The sequence below is a fragment of the Gracilinanus agilis genome, chromosome 3 (genome assembly GCF_016433145.1).
Source record: "Gracilinanus agilis isolate LMUSP501 chromosome 3, AgileGrace, whole genome shotgun sequence".
Lineage (NCBI taxonomy): Eukaryota > Metazoa > Chordata > Mammalia > Didelphimorphia > Didelphidae > Gracilinanus > Gracilinanus agilis.
In genome coordinates this window covers 360,496,362-360,516,761 of record NC_058132.1, presented here as the reverse complement: position 1 = coordinate 360,516,761, position 20,400 = coordinate 360,496,362, and the positions used below count along the sequence as shown (strand labels likewise).

At 40.4% G+C, this 20,400-nt stretch overlaps 1 protein-coding gene across 1 annotated transcript in view; it reads right to left on the bottom strand.

Annotated features, from left to right (window-relative positions):
• Positions 1-20,400, bottom strand: part of MYH15 (myosin heavy chain 15) — a 163,626-nt gene that overhangs the window by 102,857 nt on the left and 40,369 nt on the right. The window contains 3 exon segments of the mRNA XM_044669192.1: positions 10,108-10,304; positions 12,025-12,143; positions 12,227-12,353. Of these exon segments, the coding sequence (XP_044525127.1) occupies positions 10,108-10,304; positions 12,025-12,143; positions 12,227-12,353 (443 nt within the window).

The following is a 20,400-nucleotide window of genomic DNA, read 5'->3' as shown; positions in this document are numbered from 1 at the left end:
AAGGAAGGAAGGAAGGAAGGAAGGAAGGAAGGAAGGAAGGAAGGAAGGAAGGAAGGAAGGAAGGAAGGAAGGAAGGAAAAAACATCTTAAAGTAATGACTATAGCATGATAATGGGGGAAAGAACCGTGAACTTGGAGTAAAAAAAAAACAGCTTCTATTTCTAAATTGAAGGGCTTATTATATGCCACACAGCAATAAATTGAGGTCCGATATTATGGTTGAAAGATAGGTTCATAGATTGAAATTTGCAAGGGACCTCAGAGTTATCTGTTTATAGTTTTCTAGATACCTAGTTGTCTAGTGCAGTATCTTTATTTGAAGATGATACTGATGCATAGAATCCTATACTGGTCTCCCTTCTCTTTTTGCTTCATAATATCTCCCTTAGTATTATCCTCAGCTCCCATAGGTTCAGTTATTATGTTATGCAGTATACAGTTCTCCCTTCCATATGGCAGAGGTTAGGGGTATAGTGTCCTGCAATCCGGATAATCCACATGAAATTTTTTGGCCCTCTCTTCATACCAGAGAAGAATTTTTTTCTGTTGTTTTTTAAATGGGGGGTTTACAGCACCTTAGTGTAAATTTTGGGTTAAGTATGCAGTTTCTAAACTGTTTCGGTGTTGTATACTGGCCTTTGCATGTCATCTGTAACTTCCACAAAACTCCCCCCAAATTCCCATTTAATTTCTTATGCTGACTCTGAATATTGGAACTGAAACAGGAGAAGTTATAATGTGGAAGAGATCAATCAATCGATAGATCAATCAATAAATATCTACATATACATGTATATTTAACTGTAGGTATAGATGTACTTCTATATGTGTGTACATAGAGATATACATAGAGATATGTGTGTTTATCTAACCCTAGTTTCTCTCCTGAGTTCTAGTCCTGTGTCACTAATGACCTTTTTGGGACATCTTAAACTCAATATGTATCTAACAGAAGTACAACCCTTACAGTCACACAAGCTCATAACTGGGGTTTCGTTCTCAACACTTTGCTTTCATTCACCCTCTCTATTACCAAATCTCATCACTGTTTTTTCTTCATGACTCTTATATACATCTCTTTCTCTCCTCTTACACAGTCATTACCCTAGTTCAGTCTCCATAAATACCAGTGACTCTCTTTTTCCTTCTGTTTGGCATTTAAAATTCTTCATAGACTGGCCTTTTCAGTGTTCTTAAACTTTGTTCTTCTCGACACACTCTGTGATCCACACACAATGAATGACCTACTTGTTCCTGCTTGTACATAACACTCCATTTCCTATCCATGCCTTTGCAGTGGCTGGAATGGATTTCCTCCTCACCTCTACTCTTAGTCTCCCCATAACTTCCTTCCACCAATCAGTCCTTAAACATTTATTAAGCACCTACAGCAAAAGCCATTCACTGCCCTCCAGGAACTTACATTCTACTGACTTTGAGACTGAGCTCAAATTCTATCTTAGGAGCCCTTTCCCAGTATCCCCAGCTCCTAATGCCATTCCTAAGATTTTCTGTCATATGCATCTTTATATATTCACATATAATCTCTCCAAATGGAGTGTGATACTTTGGGGATAGGGGTTGTTTCTTAACTTTCTTTATCTTCCAGAACTTGGCACAGTGACTGACACAGAGTAAATGTTGATTTTATTGACTCATTACTCATTGCTAAGTATTTAAGTACTAAATATGTGCATAGCATTTGAGGGGTGCTGGGGTGAAAGGAAATTATAAAAAGTCATATATAAGATTCCTCAAGGAACTTATTTGGAAGAAGTAAAAAGAAGACACTGGAATAAGAGTAAAGCACTCTACACTCTTGTTGAGTTGTTATTCAGAAGAGTTCTATTCTTCATGACCCCATTGGGATTTTTTTAAGCAAAACTACTGGAGCTGTTTGCCATTTCATTTTCTAGCTCTCTTAATAGATGAGGACCTGAAGAAAACAGGGTAAAGTGACTTGCCCAGGGTCACATAGCTAGTAAGTGTCTGAGGTTTGATTTGAACTCAGGAAGATGAGTTTTTCTGACCCCAAGCTTAGCTTTCTATTCACTGCAGCATCTAGCTGCTTACCCTATGTTCTACCTTAAGACAAACAAACAAAAAAACCCCACTCATGTGAATTTTAAGAACTAGTTAAACAGACAGATCCTCAGTTTCCCAAACTTAAAGTGGGTATGCTGAAATGTGTGCCATCTGCTTCTGGAATGTTTATGAAACAGCGAGCTTCCAAGGGTAAAAAGCTTAAGTTTCTGAGATGAAAGCATGATCTGGACAGAGTTTGATTTATTTATTTTTGCTACTACTTAAGAAGAGAGAAAATAAATTCTCCATAAGCCATTAATGACAAATAATGGATGGATTGATATCTCTGACCTAATTAATGTCTATTCACTCCAAAACCAACTCCAACAGAACTATGTAATCATCAAACCAGACTCCCTCTCATTTGCTCCTCTGCTCTCCTTTGAAAACCCCCCCATCAAAGTAAAATGAAAGATAGCTGCCTTTGCCTATCCATCTTCCATCATTAGAAGAGGAAGAATCTCACTTCAGAAGCAAATGCTATATTTAGCATTGAGGAGGCATTTCATTTCAAAGTCCCACTTCTCTATTGCCCACAGTTTTCAATAACATCTAATGCAGGTATTTTTAGTGTCTGTCATCCCAAAGCCCTTTTAAAGTGACTGTGGATACAGAGACAGATCACTTTGTATACCTCTGGGATGGAATACAGCTGCTGCTCAGGGACTGCTTTATGGGAGGGTTTGAAAAGAGAGAATGTCGTCAGCTGAATCCAGAAGAGGAGTTTAGTTGTCCACCCTGGATCTGGGCCAGGACAGCAAGCGAAGCACTTGTTCTTCTGAGCAAAGCTCTGTCGTGATCACAGGCCCTCGAGGCCCTGCTTTGACGTCTTTTCTGAGATATACCCAGTTCTTCAGCATCTCAGAACAAAACGCTTCCATGACTACATTTGATGCTTTACAACAAGTGATCCTCTGAGCCAGCTGGGTCCCTACATTTCTGGTGTTTCTATGGAAAACCAGTAAAATTTTTGCATGGAGTTGTCAGTGAAATTCATTTTCTAACCATAGCAGTTAGCTTGCGTGAGCTGAGCATGTTTTAGGGCGGTTCTTGTTTGCTTGTTTGTTTCATTTAAGCAGGAGGCATACTGAATGGTGGAAAGAATGGTATCAGAAGCTCTGTCTGTCATTTATTGTCTGTGCAACCTTAGACGAATTGCCAGTTCTCTGTGCCTCACTGTAAAATGAGGAGGTTATGATTTTAAGGCACTTCCAATTCTAAATCTATGACCACATGGAGACCTAGGTTTGAATCCTGCCTCTGTCATTAACTGCATGTGTGATCTTAAGCAAATCACATAACTTCTCTAGGCCTCAATTTCCTCACCTGTAAATCGAGGGCATTGAATTGGATAACCTAGGTGTCTCAGTGGAAAGAGCATTGGGTTGGGAGTCAGAAAGTTCAAATCCAGCCTCAGATACTTACTAGCTGTGTGACCCTGGGCAAGTCACTTCACTTCTGTTTGCCTTAATCCACTGGAGAAGGGAACGGCAAACCATTCCAATATCTTTGCCAAGAAAATCCCATGGACAAGGACCTGATGTGACCGAAGAAATGAAAAGCAAGAGTTTCCTTCTGGCTCTAAATTTCTGATCTTTTGATTTTTGATGGCAATCAAATCTTTTCAGTACCATAAAGCAAAAGCAATAGCTACTGTGGCATTTAAAATTATTGTAAGCTCTGGGAGACTACAACTCCCAGGACTCCCTGCTACAACTTCCCCCCACACCTCCTACTTCCTTTGTCAGAGGTGTGGAAGAAAGTATAAAAGAGAAAGATTGGTGCCTTTGGGGAGACTCTCTAGCTCTCTTCAGCCCTGGGGCTGAACCCTGCAGAGCTCTCTCTTGGTGCCTTTTTCCCCTTCTATCTACCTCCTGGTTTTCCCTAGACCTTCCCCTTTCTAATTTAAACAAAACCTAGCTATTCTAAACCCTAAAGTTGCTCTCTGATCTTTTATTTGAGCCCCAAAGGGCTCTGGTCAATTTCCCTTTGCCGGGGCTGGGGGCCACTACCTTCCTTTCCCTTCCTCTACCTTCCTCTCTCCTTTCTCCCATTTCTCCAATCCTCCTACCTTCATCCCTTCACCCCCTCACAGTTTATGGCAACTCAGATGGACCTGAACCTGCCTGCCTGCCTGCTGACAATCCTGCATGCCTTACTGCCTAAGGGTAAGTGAAAAAATTTTCCTGCCCCAAACCCAGCCCAGCAGGGTCCCTTCCCCTACTAAACCCCTGCCACTCCTCTGCCTCAGCAGAAGTGCTAGATCTAAATCCCCTCCACCCCAGCCCAACAGCCTTAACCCTAATCCCCCTCACCCTTTCTGGGCTAAAACCCAGCAAGGGGGTCTGCCAGCAAAAACCATCAGGAATCTGGGAAAAACCCCGATCCCTCTCTGCCTTCCACCTACCCCAGCCTAAATTCTCCCTACTGCCCCCTACTAGCTCCAATTTCTCCCTCTGGAGAGATTTTGTCTTTTAAAAGGCAACACTAAAAATCCCAAATACTAAAAAAAAGCCCACTTACCTTGATTATCAGCCTGATGGCTTTCATTGTCTATTTCAGCTACATAAAGTTCAGTGCTCCCCCCTCCCTTCTTCCTCCTGAGCTACAGTGCTACCTTGGCCACTAGAGGCCAGCACAGAGCACTCAGTATGCTCCCCCTCCCTTTTTTCTGCTAAGCTTCAGTGCTCCCTTTCTGCCACTGGAGGGCAGCATCAAAGACAGCACCAATAATAAATAATATATAGCAAAACCAAACAAATAAAAGGGTTTTTTTACAGTATAAACTAAATCAATCAATCAATCAAAATTCATAAATTAATAAATATACCAAACAAACAAATAAATAAAGAACTGGAGCTAGCTGACTAAATAAATAAATCAAAAGAAGGTACTGAACATGTTTGCTTCTATATAGGAAAACTTTTTGGCTTTTACCAAATTTGGAACCTTTATGGTTTCTGAATACCTCCTGCTTCTGATTCTGCTGGGAAATCTTATTTTTCTAATCTTAAATATGAAGATGCAGAAGGCTGCAAATCACAAAAAGCAAGCCAACATCCAAGCTGCAGTACAAACCCAATTTGACAATTTCAAATACATTATCCACAATGCAGTGGAAAAGGAGGACACAATTCAAAAATTTGATTCAAAATTTTGCGAGGCTGTTCCCAAAAGACTCAGAGAAGAAAGTCTTATTTCTCCTATTTCTCCTGAAATAGAGAATGAGGCAGATGTAATGAAACTCCTCTCACATCTTGTGCATCTCTTGGCCAACCCTCCCTCCCCTCCTCCCTCTTCTGACACTCTTGTCCCTTCTCCAAATGAGACTACCCATGCCAAGGTAAGCAAGCAAACCCCTCAAAAGACCTGTTCTGCCATGGTTAGCACCAAAACAACTAAAAAGAAACCAAAACCACGCTATGATTTTGATTCTAATTCCTGGATGGCCTTTTCCCTTTAAGAGAAGTGCCTACATTAGACAGATCTGGGGATGTGATAAATTTAACACACCATACTCCATTCACTCCTCAAGATATCAAAGAATTTTAAAAAGATGTTCCAAATTATAAAGACAAACCCATAGCTGTAATGAAAAGGATGGAAAACATATTTTCCCAATACAATCCTTCCTACAAGAATGTGGAAAAATTACTCCAGATCTTCCTGACAAAGAGAGAAAGAAACAAAATCATCTCTCATGTAAATAAGGCCCAAGGATGAAATGCAGTACACTGGCCACATGGGGATCCTCATTGGAATTACAATGATTCAGAGGAATATTTGCAGTTAAATAATGCTAGGGCTGCAATATTAAAAGCAATGAAAGAATGTACAGAACATCCAGACAACTGGACCAAATTTGATTGCCTAATGCAAAATGATGATGAAACTCCCTCTTAGTTTATGGACAGGCTTATTGAATTGGGAGCTAGATATTTGGACTTAGATTTATCAACAGAGCAAGGCATATGACAAATAAGATGACAATTTGTAAACAATTCTAGCAGAGTGGTCCAGGATTACTTTAAGATGCATTGTCCCAAATGTCCAGAAATGGATGTGGATGAATTAAGGAGAACAGCTGTGTATGTCACTAAAGGACATGAAGAGACAAAGGTACAAACTAATGATCTATTGGATACCATACAAAAAGAACTGAAATCATTACAAAATAAAGTAGAAAAGCAGGAAAGAGGGCATGATGATACTACAGCAATGCCACTTGCCCCTCTCCAAGAGTCTAATTACCAATCTCTGACCTGCCACTTTTATAACAAGAAGGGTCAGTTAATGATGCATTGCAGGAGCTTGTTACAGGCAATTAGGTATAATAATAACAACTACAACAATTTCAGTAACAATACTAATTTCAGAAAAAAATAACTATTGGAACAATAACTATAGGAATCACAATTTCGGGACTGATAATCAGGCACATAACTTACAACAATTGACACCACAACAGTATCTTTTGAGTAGAGCTTGTCCACTCACTCCTCAAGGTGCTACTGTTCCTCTACTTGGGGCAGAAGGAGGTGCCCCTTAAACTCTATTAAACTCTATTGTTGCATTTGTTGTTTTCTTGCTATTAACCCCTTTCAGTTTGTCTCCCTTTAAAAAATAGAAAAGAAGAAGCAGATTTTATAATACAGTCCTTGTCTACCCCCTTATCTTTATTTGTATCATCTGGTATTTGACATGTACCTTTATGGAAGTCCATAATAACTTGTATTTATTTGGTTGTATTTTGTATAGTTTGAAAGATTTGAACATATATTACTTATATTAGGAAACCTATATTGAATTGACTTGATTTGCATTTTGTGCTTTTTGTGAAACTTTTGTATTTTCTTAAATGTATTATTGCTTTTATAACTCCATTGTTTTACCTCATTTGCACTCACACTGTGGATAATGGCTAAGCTAAGAGGAAATGCATCTAAATTCTTGGGTAAGAACCTTTATATTCTACCCCTCCTTAAGTGACATGAATTTCAAGATACATATGCATATATTTTTTTCTCATTGTCACTGGTTATGGAAGTGTAGGAAAATATAAGTGAGGTAATGGGGTCACCAGGGATATTACAATAAACTAAGTGGTTTCTGGGAACACACTCTAGGATTTATGAGAGACTGGACCAGGGTGAAGAGACCAGAGTTTTACTGGATCTCCACAGGAATGGCAGTTGATCTTAACTGTCACCCAGCTTCCACTAGACCAGAGTATAATAACAGGCTAACAAGGTAAAAGGGACTTAACAGCTTTAATTATGTTAGACTAAAAGGTGGGAAAGGATTTCTATACTTAAAATCTAAGGGATAAAACCACAGGGCAATGGGAGGACTTATTCTACTCTTATCTAAGTGATCTAAACTAACAGGACCCAAGGAGCTATAAATGGAGTCTCTGGGTTTCTGCCTCAAACCTGGAACCTGCCAGGCTTGAGTGCAGCTAGGACTTAGTGGCTTTGGGATTCTCACTGCAATCCACTGATGATCTCTGGATGCCAGGAATCAAGATGATCTCAGGTACCAAGTAGAGAGGGTTCTGCTTGAAGCACTGTCCTCCATTTTTCAAACTTCTCCTCCTCTCTTGGCTCTGTAGATTTGTCCTTTTCTTAGATGCCACACCACACAGGATCCCAGGGGAAATAAAGAAGCAGGGTGTCCTTTGCTCTGAGGTCTCCCAGGCTGGCAACAGTTTTGCCCCCCACTAATGGAGTCCACACACAGAGCACAGACAGACTTCTTCCTCCTTCATTCCAACCTGGAATTCCCAGCTCCAGCTCCTTCCTGCTAGGTACTTCCTAATCAATATATAATCAATACCTAATAACCAGCTAATCTAATCTTACTCATAACAGAAGATATATATTTTTTTGAGTTTTTAGCACTTTTTTTATAATTGCATGTGAAATTTATGTATTCGAAGCATGTTATCTAAATTGAAAGAGTATTTGATTATTAGATTAATGTAGGTTTAATATATCCATTTGTTCTAACTGTAACTGCCTACCCAAAAGCCTTAGACTACTGAAAATGCCATTGGTATTTAACTTATATGGGACTTTTCACATATGTCTGATTCAAAGAAATGGGATCAACAAAGGAGCACAAATTTCATCTATAGAGTGCCAAAGAAGCACAAATACCTACACAGTGCCAAAGCAGCTTGTACTTAACCTGCATGATGCCAAATGAGCACACAGGTCAAATAGAGAAACTAATCCTACTAGGATTGCTGAGACTTCTATGCCAAGAAAAAGGACTTGAATCTAGTATGTGAATCGAGGTTGTGAAGCTTAACATACATTAAGACATAGGACTCCTTGAACCATACTCCTTGTGAAATTTATATATCAAGTACCTAACAATTGGCTGTTCTGGCTCCATATTCTATCCCTGAGAAGAAATGACGAAAGAAGAAAAGAAGAAACGACGTAATATCAGACCAATAAATAAAAATCTAATCCTTTTTCTAAATTTCTTACTATGGTGGTTAACTGTGGTCCTGGCTGCTAAGTGGGTAAGTGCTTCATGTCAGACATGGGTTGCTTTGATTGGGCATTATTCAAAGACCTAGTGTGATTTTTTTTTCTTATTTAGAATTTTTTCATATAAATTTTAGAATTGGATATTCAGAATTTTTCACCCACTAGTTATGTGGCCTTTTTGTGCTAAATTTTCTGATGAATTTGATTGGCAATGATTCATATGCCTCCTGCTTCAGCCATATATCTCTCTGTAATGTCAATGTTTCTTTCTATCCTCCTCAGGGGGGAATGTGTTTTTATTTCATTTGGAGAATTTAGGTTGTTTTAGGAAAAGAGATTTACTACCTCCTGGAATCCAAATGCAGATGCTTGTGGGGACCACATCGAGAATGCATGCTATTCCAGGAGCCTAAGAGAGCAACCAGATGTGAAAAATTTTGAACTTTGGGAGGTTTTAAATTCATTTGTCTGGTGTTAAAATTCATTTGTCTTGTTAAAATTCATTTATTTTGTTAAATTCATCTGTTTTGCTTAAATGCATTTGTTTTATATGTATATATATTGTTGTGATGAAAAGTGGACTGCCCCCTGATTTTATTGTAAAAAAGAGCCAAGTATTTGATTTCTTTATATTGAAAAAAATTGTTACCATTCTCCTCTTATATTGATGTATATACCCTTTATTTATTGTAATTGTAAATTTATTTATGTTTGTTATGATCCACTGGGGAGACTGGTCTCCCAAAGGATCACAGGGGACAATGTGGCATTTAAAATTATTGTAAGCCCAGGGAGACTACAACTCCCAGGACTCCCTGCTACAACTTCCCCCCACACCTCCTACTTCCTTTGTCAGAAGTGTCAAAGAAAATATAAAAGAGAAAGATTGGCACCTTTTCGGGAGGCTCTCTAGCTCTCTTCAGCCCAGAAGCTGAACCCTGTAGAGCTCTCTCGGTGCCTTTTTCCCCTTCTATCTACCTCCTAGTTTTCCCTAGACCTTCCCCTTTCTAATTTAAACAAAACCTAGCTATTCTAAACCCTAAAGTTGCTCTCTGATCTTTTATTTGAGCCCCAAAGGGCTCTGGTCAATTTCCCTTTGCCGGGGCTAGGGGCCACTACCTTCCTTTCCCTTCCTCTACCTTCCTCTCTCCTTTCTCCCATTTCTCCAATCCTCCTACCTTCATTCCTTCACTTTCTCACACTATAAAGGTATTATCAGAAGTCTAGAACCCATTTTTCACTAACTCCTCAAAAATCATATATATATATATACATATATATATACATATATCATATATTCACACATATATAAGGGCAGAAGGGAAGAGATATGATGACTAAGTAGACACACATTTCACACATACACACATATCCACAATTATTTTGATGGCCAGAGTAAAACCTCGCTATGAGCAAGGGCATCTTTCCAAGCCATATCCGTCAAATCATCTTTTCACTTGTCAACAAAATTAGCTATAACACTAAGTTCACCTGAGAACAGTGGAAGGGTGGAATCACTTACTTGGCTTCCTCAAAGTCTTCTTTTCTCTGGAGAGTATGTGATTCATAGTGAGTTCTCCATTGCACCACTTCTGCACGTCCCTTGGTCAAGGCCCATAGCAGCTTGGTCTTGGCTTCCTGTTCTTCTCTATATTGTCCCTTCAGGAGGTCATAATCACGTTTTGCTAATTGCAGGGCATGTGCAAGGAGTTTCTTGGACTACAAATGACAAAAGTACCTTCATTAACTACAGCCTGGGAACAGGTCAACCCACTACCCAAAATAAAGTTCAACAACTGGACATCATTGAATTATAAAATGAAAGAAAATTGTTTTTAAAATGCTGCTTTTATAATTATGTAGGGGAGATTAACTTGTTCAAGCTTGTCCTTATTAGACAATTGGACACCTTGGGAATGTAGACAAATAATTGCAAAAAGAAGGGAACAAAACATTAAGGTGAAAATGTTCATTAGCCTTTAGGCAACAGGAAATATGTCCTATGATATGCATGCGTCTATAAAGACCAGATGGCTTTCTCCTATAGCAGTGATGGGCAAACTATTCCACGCGGGCCAGATCCAGGTTGTAGTTTGCCCATCACTGCCTTAAGCAATTCCCTAATCACTACATCTGGATGTGGGGGCATAGTGATTAGGGAATTGCTTAAGGCAGTGATGGGCAAACTACAGCCTAGATCTGGCCCATGGGGAATCATTTGCCCATCACTGTCCTATAGTATATCTCCTCTTCCCTTAAGATTCCCAGCATTAGAAGGGAAATCAGATACCCTCATGCAAACTATATTTGACTAAGGATGCCTTCTACAACATCCCTGACAAGGATTATTCAGCCTTGTTTGAAGACCTATTGTAAAAAAATGAATAATTTTTCCAACAAGAACAAATTGAAATTCCCCTCTATCCAATGATTTAGTCATGAGATTATGAACTTAGAGCTGGAAGGGACTTTAGAAACCATTTAGTCCAATCTCTTCATTTTGTAGTTGGGGAAACTTAGGTCTTATAAATTGTGACATTCCCTGTATTTCTAGCATAAGAGGCACTTAACAAATACTTGCTGAGTCACTGACTTTTCCTTTTTCCACCATTTTGATTTAGCACTAGAAGAGACCTCAGGGACCATGTGGACCACACTTGTTGTTTTACAGATGAGGAAACTAAGGCCTGAGGAGGATAAGCTACTTGCCCAAGGTCATTTGGGCAACAAGCATCAGAGAGAGGATTGAAATCCATATCCTCTGATTCCAAATCCCATACTCTTTTCACTATAGAAGGCTATCATAGCCTCCTTAAGTCTCTCTTCATTTCTTTAAGCCTTTATTTGTATGATATGTCTACCAGGACTCCCACCATCCTCCTTTTGCCCTTCTCAGGATGTTCCCTAGCTAGATGATCCAGTCTACCCAGCAGTGCATTTTTTCATTAAAACTTCACATATAAAGCAAAATGATAGCATTTTACAGCAAGCTGACTGAAGGAGTTTCTAAAAATATCCAAGGATACTTTACAAAGATTTGCCATAACTCTGTTCTTGAAACCCATGACTTACTAGGGGAACCACTTTATACCCAGGTCATTTTTGTCTTTTGGTAACCAAATCTCCTTGAGGGTATTATCAGTTAAAACTCTCTTATACTGAATTCCATTCTATAATGGTGTAGTGGAGAAATTTTAATCCCTGAGGCAGAATGCCTAGTAACCAAAGTTTTATTTGTGAGTGTCAAAATCTTCCTGACATACACAGTGCCCAACCTATTGCTTTCCCACAATTTGAAAAAAAAAAAGCACCTTTTCCCAAATCATTTAAAATTAAAAGCCTTTCAGGGCATCAGGTTTATCTGAGGAAAAAAGTGTCAAGGATTATTACTGTTTGATATCATGGAAGAATTCCTGCTGTGAAATAAGGAAATCATTACTTCAGTTTCTTGTTCCAGCACTCTTCTCATTTCTTCAATCTGTTGAGTAAAGTTATTCGTTCCTCTGGAAAGTTGGCTTATCAGAGACTCTTTCTCTTCCAGCTGTCTTGTAAATTCATCTAAAAAAAAGTCACCAAATGAGTCAACTGAGACCTTCTGATACTACATCCCTTGCTTCCCCTCACCTAGTATATGAACCTACCTTTCTCACTCTCAAGCTTTGACTTCTGGGTAGTAACATCATTTATCAACTTGGTCATCTCTTCAAGTCTAGTATTAGTTTCACTAAGTTGACTTTCAAACAGTCTACAGAGCTTCTCAGCCTTTGACTATGGGTTGGAAAGGGGAAAAAAAGACAGGAAACTGGTCATAGGAGAGTGAACCCTTTTTAAAACAAAGGAATCTATATTCCTTATATATGTTACATGTGATAGAGATAGGGACCTCTGTTTTCACTGGTAGAGTGAAGTCTCAGGGGAGGAAACTCCCACTGTCAATGCAGGTCAACATGTCATGGTCTTAGAAATATGCCAAGAGCATTGAGTTCTTTAGTGTCTTGCCCAGAATCACAAAGGACACATTGTGTGAAAAGAAGGGTTTGAATTCTGTTCTTCCTAGCTCTGACACTACTTCTCTTTTCAAAGTAATAGTGGGCCATGATGGCGAACCTATGGCATGCATGCCAGAGATGGGACATGGAGACCTCTCGGTGGGCACATATGACAAGGACCAAGTGCCCCCAAGGACCCAGTGAGCCCATTCCTACAGCACAGAGTTTGCCAGAATTCCTAACTAGAAAGCAGGAGGGAGATGTAACTGAGCTGCTCCTCTCCCCCCTCTCCCCTAAGCTTGACTACTTCACCAACACCACCCCTGCCCAGCAGTCCAATGGGAGTGCTTTCTCCCTCCTCTTGGTGGAGTAAAGTGGGGGACAGGGGTGTCACAGTGCAGCAAGAGCGTGTATGAAGTGGAAGTTTAAAGGAACCTTGAAATATCAAGATGTACTCTGTTTAGCCACTTATTCAAAGAACCAAGAAGTCATTTCAAATTCAATGAGAGAGAGAGAGAGAGAGAGCGAGAGCGAGAGCGAGAGCGAGAGAGAGAGAGAGAGAGAGAGAGAGAGAGAGAGAGAGAACAGAAAAAAAAAACAAACAAAAACAAGAAAAAGCTCCAGCTTATAGGAAATCCCCTTATTCATAGGAAAATATAACTCTCAGATTAAATAACATCATCCTGACACAGTCACACCGTCACTTTCCAGCTTTCCTGAAGGGGGTGTCCTCCAAATTAACCTTTTTAGCAAATGCTCAGGGGTCAAAACCAGGTTTTAATCTATACCCAAACCCAGAACACTTTAGGATACACTTTGGGTGCAGGGCTGATTGGGATAAGGCTACTTCTGACAAGCCACTATTGTATTTTCCAGAGCTTCTAGCCCACCTGGCCTCTCAAGCAGGCACCCTTTTGAATGCAAATTGCACAAGCTGGGTTAGTAAGAGGTGAGGGGACTAAGAGTGAAAATTAAAGCAGCCCAAGGTGCTTGTGAAAGAAACTGAGGAAGGGGTCACAGAACAGGGAAGAGGCTATTAGGCAAGCCTCGGGTTCATAAAACTTATTCCTATATCACTAGACTACAGTTTTAAACATTTTAAACATGCAAACTCAAAAGACACATCTCCAAATCCCAAAAATACTTTTTATAGTAAAGACACTGTTTGCTTCTGATAGTAAAGACATAAGTTGTTTCTGTCTCACTCAAGCCAAAGGAATTAAAACGTCAATATATTCTGAATGGGGTGAGACAATCCTGTCCCACAAGGGACACTCCACACAAACCCCACCATGGGAATTAGCTTGACCATAGACTCGCAGACTCTGCTGTCTGTGCATACGCTTGTATGGAGTGAGAAATAAGTGTGTTATTCTCAAATATATTAGCAATATTAATATCCTGAAATGAATATGCCTAGAACCCCAGTAGGAGTTAGTAAGTTGGTCTTTCCAAGACAGCATCCCTTGTGGGACAGGATTATCTCACCCCATTCAGAATACAATGACCTCTTAATTACCTTTGGCTTGAGTGAGACAAAAACAACTTATGTCTTTACTATCCGAAGCAACCAGAGTCTTTACTTTAAAAAGTATTTTTGGGATTTGAGGATGTGTCTTTTGAGTTTGCATGTTTAAAATGTTTAAAACTGTAGTCTAGTGATATAGAAATGAGTTTTATGAACCCGAGGCTAGCCTAATAGCCTCTTCCCTGTTCTGTGACCCCTTCCCCAATTTCTTTCACAAGCCAACCTTGAGCTGCCTTAATTTGAACTCTTAGTCCCCTCATCTCTTACTAACCCAGCCTGTGCAATTTGCATTCAAAGGAGTGACTGCCTGAGAGGCCAGGTGGGCTAGAAGCTCTAGAAATAACAATAGTGGTTTGTCAGAAGTAGCCTTATCCCAATCAGCCCTGCACCCAAAGTTTATCCTAAAGTGTTCTGGGTTTGGATGCAGATTAAAACCTGGCTTTGACCCCTGAGCATTTGCTAAAAAGGTTAATTTGGAGGATACCCCCTTCAGGAAGGCTGGAAAGTGATGGGGTGACTGTGTCAGGATGATGTCATTTAACCCGATTGTTATATTTTCCTATAAATAAGGGGATTTCCTGTAAGCTGGAGCTTTATTTGTTTGGTTTTTTTCTTTATTTTGCTGCTTTTTTTCCAGACTATGCTTTCTCTCTCTCTCTCTCTCTCTCTCTCTCTCTCTCTCTCTCTCTCTCTCTCTCTCTCTCTCTCTCTCAAGTGTTGCATTTGAAATGGCTTCCTGGTTCCTTGAATAGTGGCTAAAGAGGGCATAATTTGACATTTTCAAAGTCCCCTCAATTTCCACTTCACACAGGTTGGAGAGGAGGTAGATTTGAGGGGATCATAGCTCACATAACTAGACGGGAGCAGAGAGCTCGCACCCTTTGCCTCTCCCTCTCCCCAAGCCTGACTATATTCCCCACCCAGCAGTCCAGTGGGAATGCTTCCTCCCTCCCCTGGGTGGAGTTAGGAGAAGTAGGTTGTACCTGACACTTATTGAGGGGAGGGGCACAGAATGTGGTCTCTGGGGGTGCCATGGGCACCATGCTTGGTCTGGGGACTGGGGTGGGGGTGGGGGGGGGGTAAGGCCTGGCTCTCCATTTCTAAAAGATTCACCAATCACTGATATAGAGTAATGGAAGAATTCATCAGAAACTGTGAAGGAGTCCCTAGTCAGGTGGGCTCTTAATCTGGTGATTCAGAGGCTCTTGTTTCTTGGCCTTGGGATGGCATCTCAGAGGCTGAAGAGCCAGGCCAAAATGACCACTTGTAAAACCTGTCTGTCCCACCTCGAGCAATCCCTCCTTCTCTGGCACTGAGGCATTTTATACCCTTCAGGAGGTTTGGATGATTAGGTACCAGTTGTGCCCTCCTGCACCCATTTTAATAAAAACAAACAAAAAGTCATGAGATCTTATCTCTGGGCACTTCGAGGGCCAAGATCAGTGTTAGTTGCTGGCCACATTGGTGTGTGTGGAGCTCACAGGTGGTGCCATCCTGCTCAGAGCTGTTTAATGACAGAAGCATAGATTTGGGGAACTTAGGAGATCTAGTTAAACTCTCTAGCTTGATTTTATTTATTTATTTTTTAACTCTTACCTTCTGTCTTAAAATCAATATTTTGCATTGGTTTCAAGGCAGAAGAGCGGGAAGGGCTAGACCAGTGGTTCCCAAACTTTTTTGGCCTACTGCCCCCTTTCCAGAAAAAAATATTATTTAACCCCCTGGAAATTAATGTTTTTAAATTTTAATAGCAATTAATAGGAAAGATAAATGCCCCTGTGGCCATCACCGCTCTCCTGGATCATTGCAGCACCCACCAGGGAGTGGTGGTGCCCACTTTAGGAATCACTGGGCTAGACATTTGGAGTTAAGAGAATTTCCCAGAGTCACAGGGTTAGGAAGTTTCTGAGAACAGATTTGAATCCAGGACTTTCCATCTCCATGGCTGGTTCTCAGTTCACTGAGACATCTAGCTGCCCCTTAAACTCCCCGATTTTAAAGATGACAAACTGAGCTCTAAATATGTCAAATGACTTGCATGCAGTCACAACGGTAGTAAGTGGCCGGGTCAGGATTGAAATTTCAAGATTTATTCCATTAAGTCACTCTGCCCCATCAGTGATTTCAGCCCAAAGTGGAGCAGGGCTAGCCTCTTGGCTGAAGCAAGGACAAGGACAGACTAAGAAGTATTATTGCTGCTTTCCCTCCTAACCTTAGGAGCTTGGACAGCATAAAGACATCATTCCTAAATCTAAAGCAAATCTGAGAAACTGTAGCATCAGGCACCTTGCCCAGGCCTTGGAACTGGAATGAGGAATAAAGTTCTGAGACTGATCTCAATGCACCGAGTGCATTAAAGGAGTGTCCTGAAGGACAGCCAGGGAGTAAAAATGAGAAAATCCTGTGAAAGCTCAGGGATGGCTCTTTAAATTAGGAAGGGCTTAAGAGGTAAGCCTGATTTCCTTCAGCTTAAAAGACAGCTGTCAGACACATTTCTGCAGCTGCTTCAGAGAGCGCTCAGCCAAAGACAGTGATTGACTCCAATCTGTGATGCTGCCTGAGATTCCTCAGAACTATTTTGGATTCCCTGGCACTGGGGAAGAGCACCAGACTTGAAGCCAGGAGGATTTGGGTTTGAATCTCGCCTCAGAAACATATTATCCATGGGATCCCAGGTAAGTTGCTTGGCCTTGCTGAGCTTCAGTTTCTTGTGCATGAAATGGGGAGAGCTATATAGTGCCTTCTTGGCAGGATTGTTGGGAGAAATGAATGAGACAATGTATGTAAAGCACCTTGAAAACTGTTAAGTGCCCTATATATAAATGTCAACTCTTACTGTTATTATTACTAATCATTTTAAATTAATTTTCTAAACTTTATCTTCTAAGACAGTTCCTAAGGCAGAAGAACAATAAAAGGTAGGCAACAGGGGTCAAGTGACTTGCCCAAGGTCACATAGCTAAGTTGTAGCTAAGGTCAGATTTGAAGCCAGGAACTCCTGTCTCCAATTCTGGCTCTCTTTCCATTGAGCTACCTAGTTGCCTCAATCATCATCATTATTATTATCATTATCATTATCATTATTATTTTTTTAAAACCTTTACCTTCCGTCTTAGAATCAATACTGGGTATTGGTTCTATGGCAGAAGAGTAGTAAGGGCTAGGCAGTGGGGGTTAATTGACTTGCCCAGGGTCACACAGCTAGGAAGTGTCTGAAGTCATATTTGAACCCAGGACCTCCCATCTCTGGATCTGACTTTCAATCCACTGAGCCACCCAGTTGCCCTCAATCATTTTTTTAAACCCTTAACTTCTGTGTATTGGCTCATAGGTGGAAGAGTGGTAAGGGTGGGCAATGAGGGTTAAGTGACTTGCCCAGGGTCACACAGCTGGGAAGTGTCTGAGTCCAGATTTGAACCTAGGACCTCCCGTCTCTAGGCCTGGCTTTCAATCCACTGAGCTACCCAGCTGCCCCCACCCTCAATCATTATTATTACTCACTCTCACTTTACTACCTAGCTTTGTAGTAATTGGTTTGACAGACCACGTTATTGCTTCTGGATCATACTTTACTCTTTAAGATCCAAAACAGTAACCTCATCCAGTATAGTTGTTTGCCTGACCTAGATGTAATACCTACATATCTGCTGCTTTAGAAAAGTAGAAATGTAGGGTTTTTTTTCTGTTGAGATTGCTCACAAAGACCTTTTTTAAAAAACTAATTTAATTTTTCCCCAGTTACATGTAAAAACAGTTTCCATCATTAATATTAAGACTTGAATTCTGTCCCTCCCTCCATACCCCCTTCAGGTGGTAAGCAATATATAGATTCTACATGTGCAATCATAAAAACCATTTGTCCATATTAATCATTTTGTGGAAAGATACTCAAATAGAAAAAAATATTTAAAAAGTGAAAAAAGTTTGCTTTGGTTTGGATTCTGATGGCTCTTTTTTTCTAGAAGTAGATGGAAGTTTTTATCATGAGTTCTTTGAGATTGTTTTGGATTGTTATATTGCTGAGAATAGCTGATATTCACAGTTGTTCACTGTAAATTTTTTCGCTATAAAATAAAGTCACTGTACAGTATTCTTGCTCTGCTTCAATTCTTGTAAGTTTTTCCAGGTTTTTCTGATGTCCTCCTGCTTATCATTTCTTACACCACAGTAGCGTTCCATTACAAGGGCCATAAAACAGCTCAGCAATACTATGAATAGGTTTGTATCCCCAAAAAGATCAAAAATTAAAAAAAAAGAGGAAGACTCTAAGTAATATTAATTATTTTAATTAATAATAAAAATAATTTAATTAAATAATGATCAATATTAAGTAATAAAAGATTTAAAGCAGCTCTTTTTTAGCAGGGGTAAAGGTTTGGAGAGTGCAGGGATACCCATCCCTCAGGAAATGGCTAAGTCAGAGTGTATATGTCACAAAGACCTTGGTTTGGGGGGTTCATAAGGCTCCTTTAAGACAGCCTTTCTCTGCCTCATTGGCACCCATCGCTTTCCCTCGGTTGAAATCTTCCACACCTAGAAACTTCTGTCTTAGAAAACCTCCTGCCCAATGCAGTACCCCTCTGGCCCTCCATCCCGAGTGGTCCCTTGCCCATAGGCATCACAGATGGATGACCAATCAGACTTTCCTGAGCGAGACTCCCTTACTTCATATGAAACCTACAAACGACATCATCCATCCATGTGAAAACAGGAAGGTATCCATCAGACAGGAAATGGGAGCCTGGCACCAATCGAGCCCGACGGGTAGCCTCGTACAGAACCATCTCTGCACCTTCTTCCTTGTGCTGTGCCCCAAAGGTCCTCACAAATGAGGTTCTGGGGTGGCTACGTATAAGGCGGGTAAATTTCTGGGCTGAGAATGAGAACGCCTTATATTCAAATCCAACCCCACATTCTTAATAGCTGTATAACCCGAGGCAAGTCGCTTTATCTCTATCTGCCTCAGTTTCCTCAATTGCAAATTGGGATAATAATAATCCAGGGTTATTGCATAGATGGAATGAGATATTTGTAAAGTGCCTGGCACCTAATAGGAACTTAATAAATGCTTGTTCCTGGGGCAGGGAGGTGGCTCAATGAATTGAGAACCATTCCTGGGGACAGGAAGTTCTGAGTTCAAATCAGACCTCATATACTTCCTCCGTGACTCTGGGCAAATCACTTAACCCTACTTGCCTAGTCCTTGGTGTTTGTCTGCCTTAGAACCCATACTCTATCAATTCTAAGACAAAAGGTAAGGGTTTTTTTTTTTAAACCCTTACCTTCCGTCTTAGAGTCAATACTGTGTATTGGTTCCAAGGCAGAAGAGTGGTAAGGGTAGGCAATGGGGGTCAAGTGACTTGCCCAGGGTCACACAGCTGGGATGTGTCTGAGGCCAGAAGGGTAAGGGTTTTTTAAAAAAATAGACACTTATTCTTTTCCTGTCCCATTGGCTATATGTTTGATCAGTCTTTTCATCATTCCTGGTTTCTTATTTTGGACCTTATTCTTGGCTCGACTCGATTTAACATGGGGCCATGATAAAGGTCCCCTGATTAATTATATATTAATAATATTAATATAAAAATAAGAATTTAAAACTAATATAAATAATAATATTTATGTATTTATATGTAGATGCCTATATTTATAGATTATAAATAATATCAATAAAAATAAAAATAAATCATTAAGCATTAATGACTGATCTATCTTTTTTGCAAAAGTCTTTAAGTCCTAACGCAGCTGAAATGGTCTAGGGCAATGATGGCCAGATATGGGACCCCTGAAATGTTCTATCCAGCTTGGGGGGAACATTATTCCTAATCTGATGAATACAATGAGTAGGATACAGTACAATGAAACTTTGAAAGAGTTGCCTTAGAAACAGACTGACAGATGAGCATTTCCTTTCCTTTGGCCCCCTCTTTAATAAATTTGCCCATCACTGGTCTAGGGCAGTGATGGCGAGCCTTTTAGAGACGGGGATGATGTGAGAAATGCCCTTAGGTGAGGGGGAGGGGAGCAGCCCAGCCCCAAGTCCCTCTGGCCTTCTAGTAACAAACTCTGGCAAATGGTGCACTGGGAAGGTGGCACGCACGTCCACAGAGAGGGTTCTGATGGCCCCCTCTGGCACGCGTGCCACAGGTTTGCCCCCACGGCTCTAGGCACCCAGTACAGTAAGTTTGCATCTTGTATAACAAGGTAAAAGGTAATAAAAAATTATTTGGGTGCATTTTATCTGGTTTATGGATTCTATTCTAAATAGTATACATGTTAAATAACCCCTTTTTTTTTT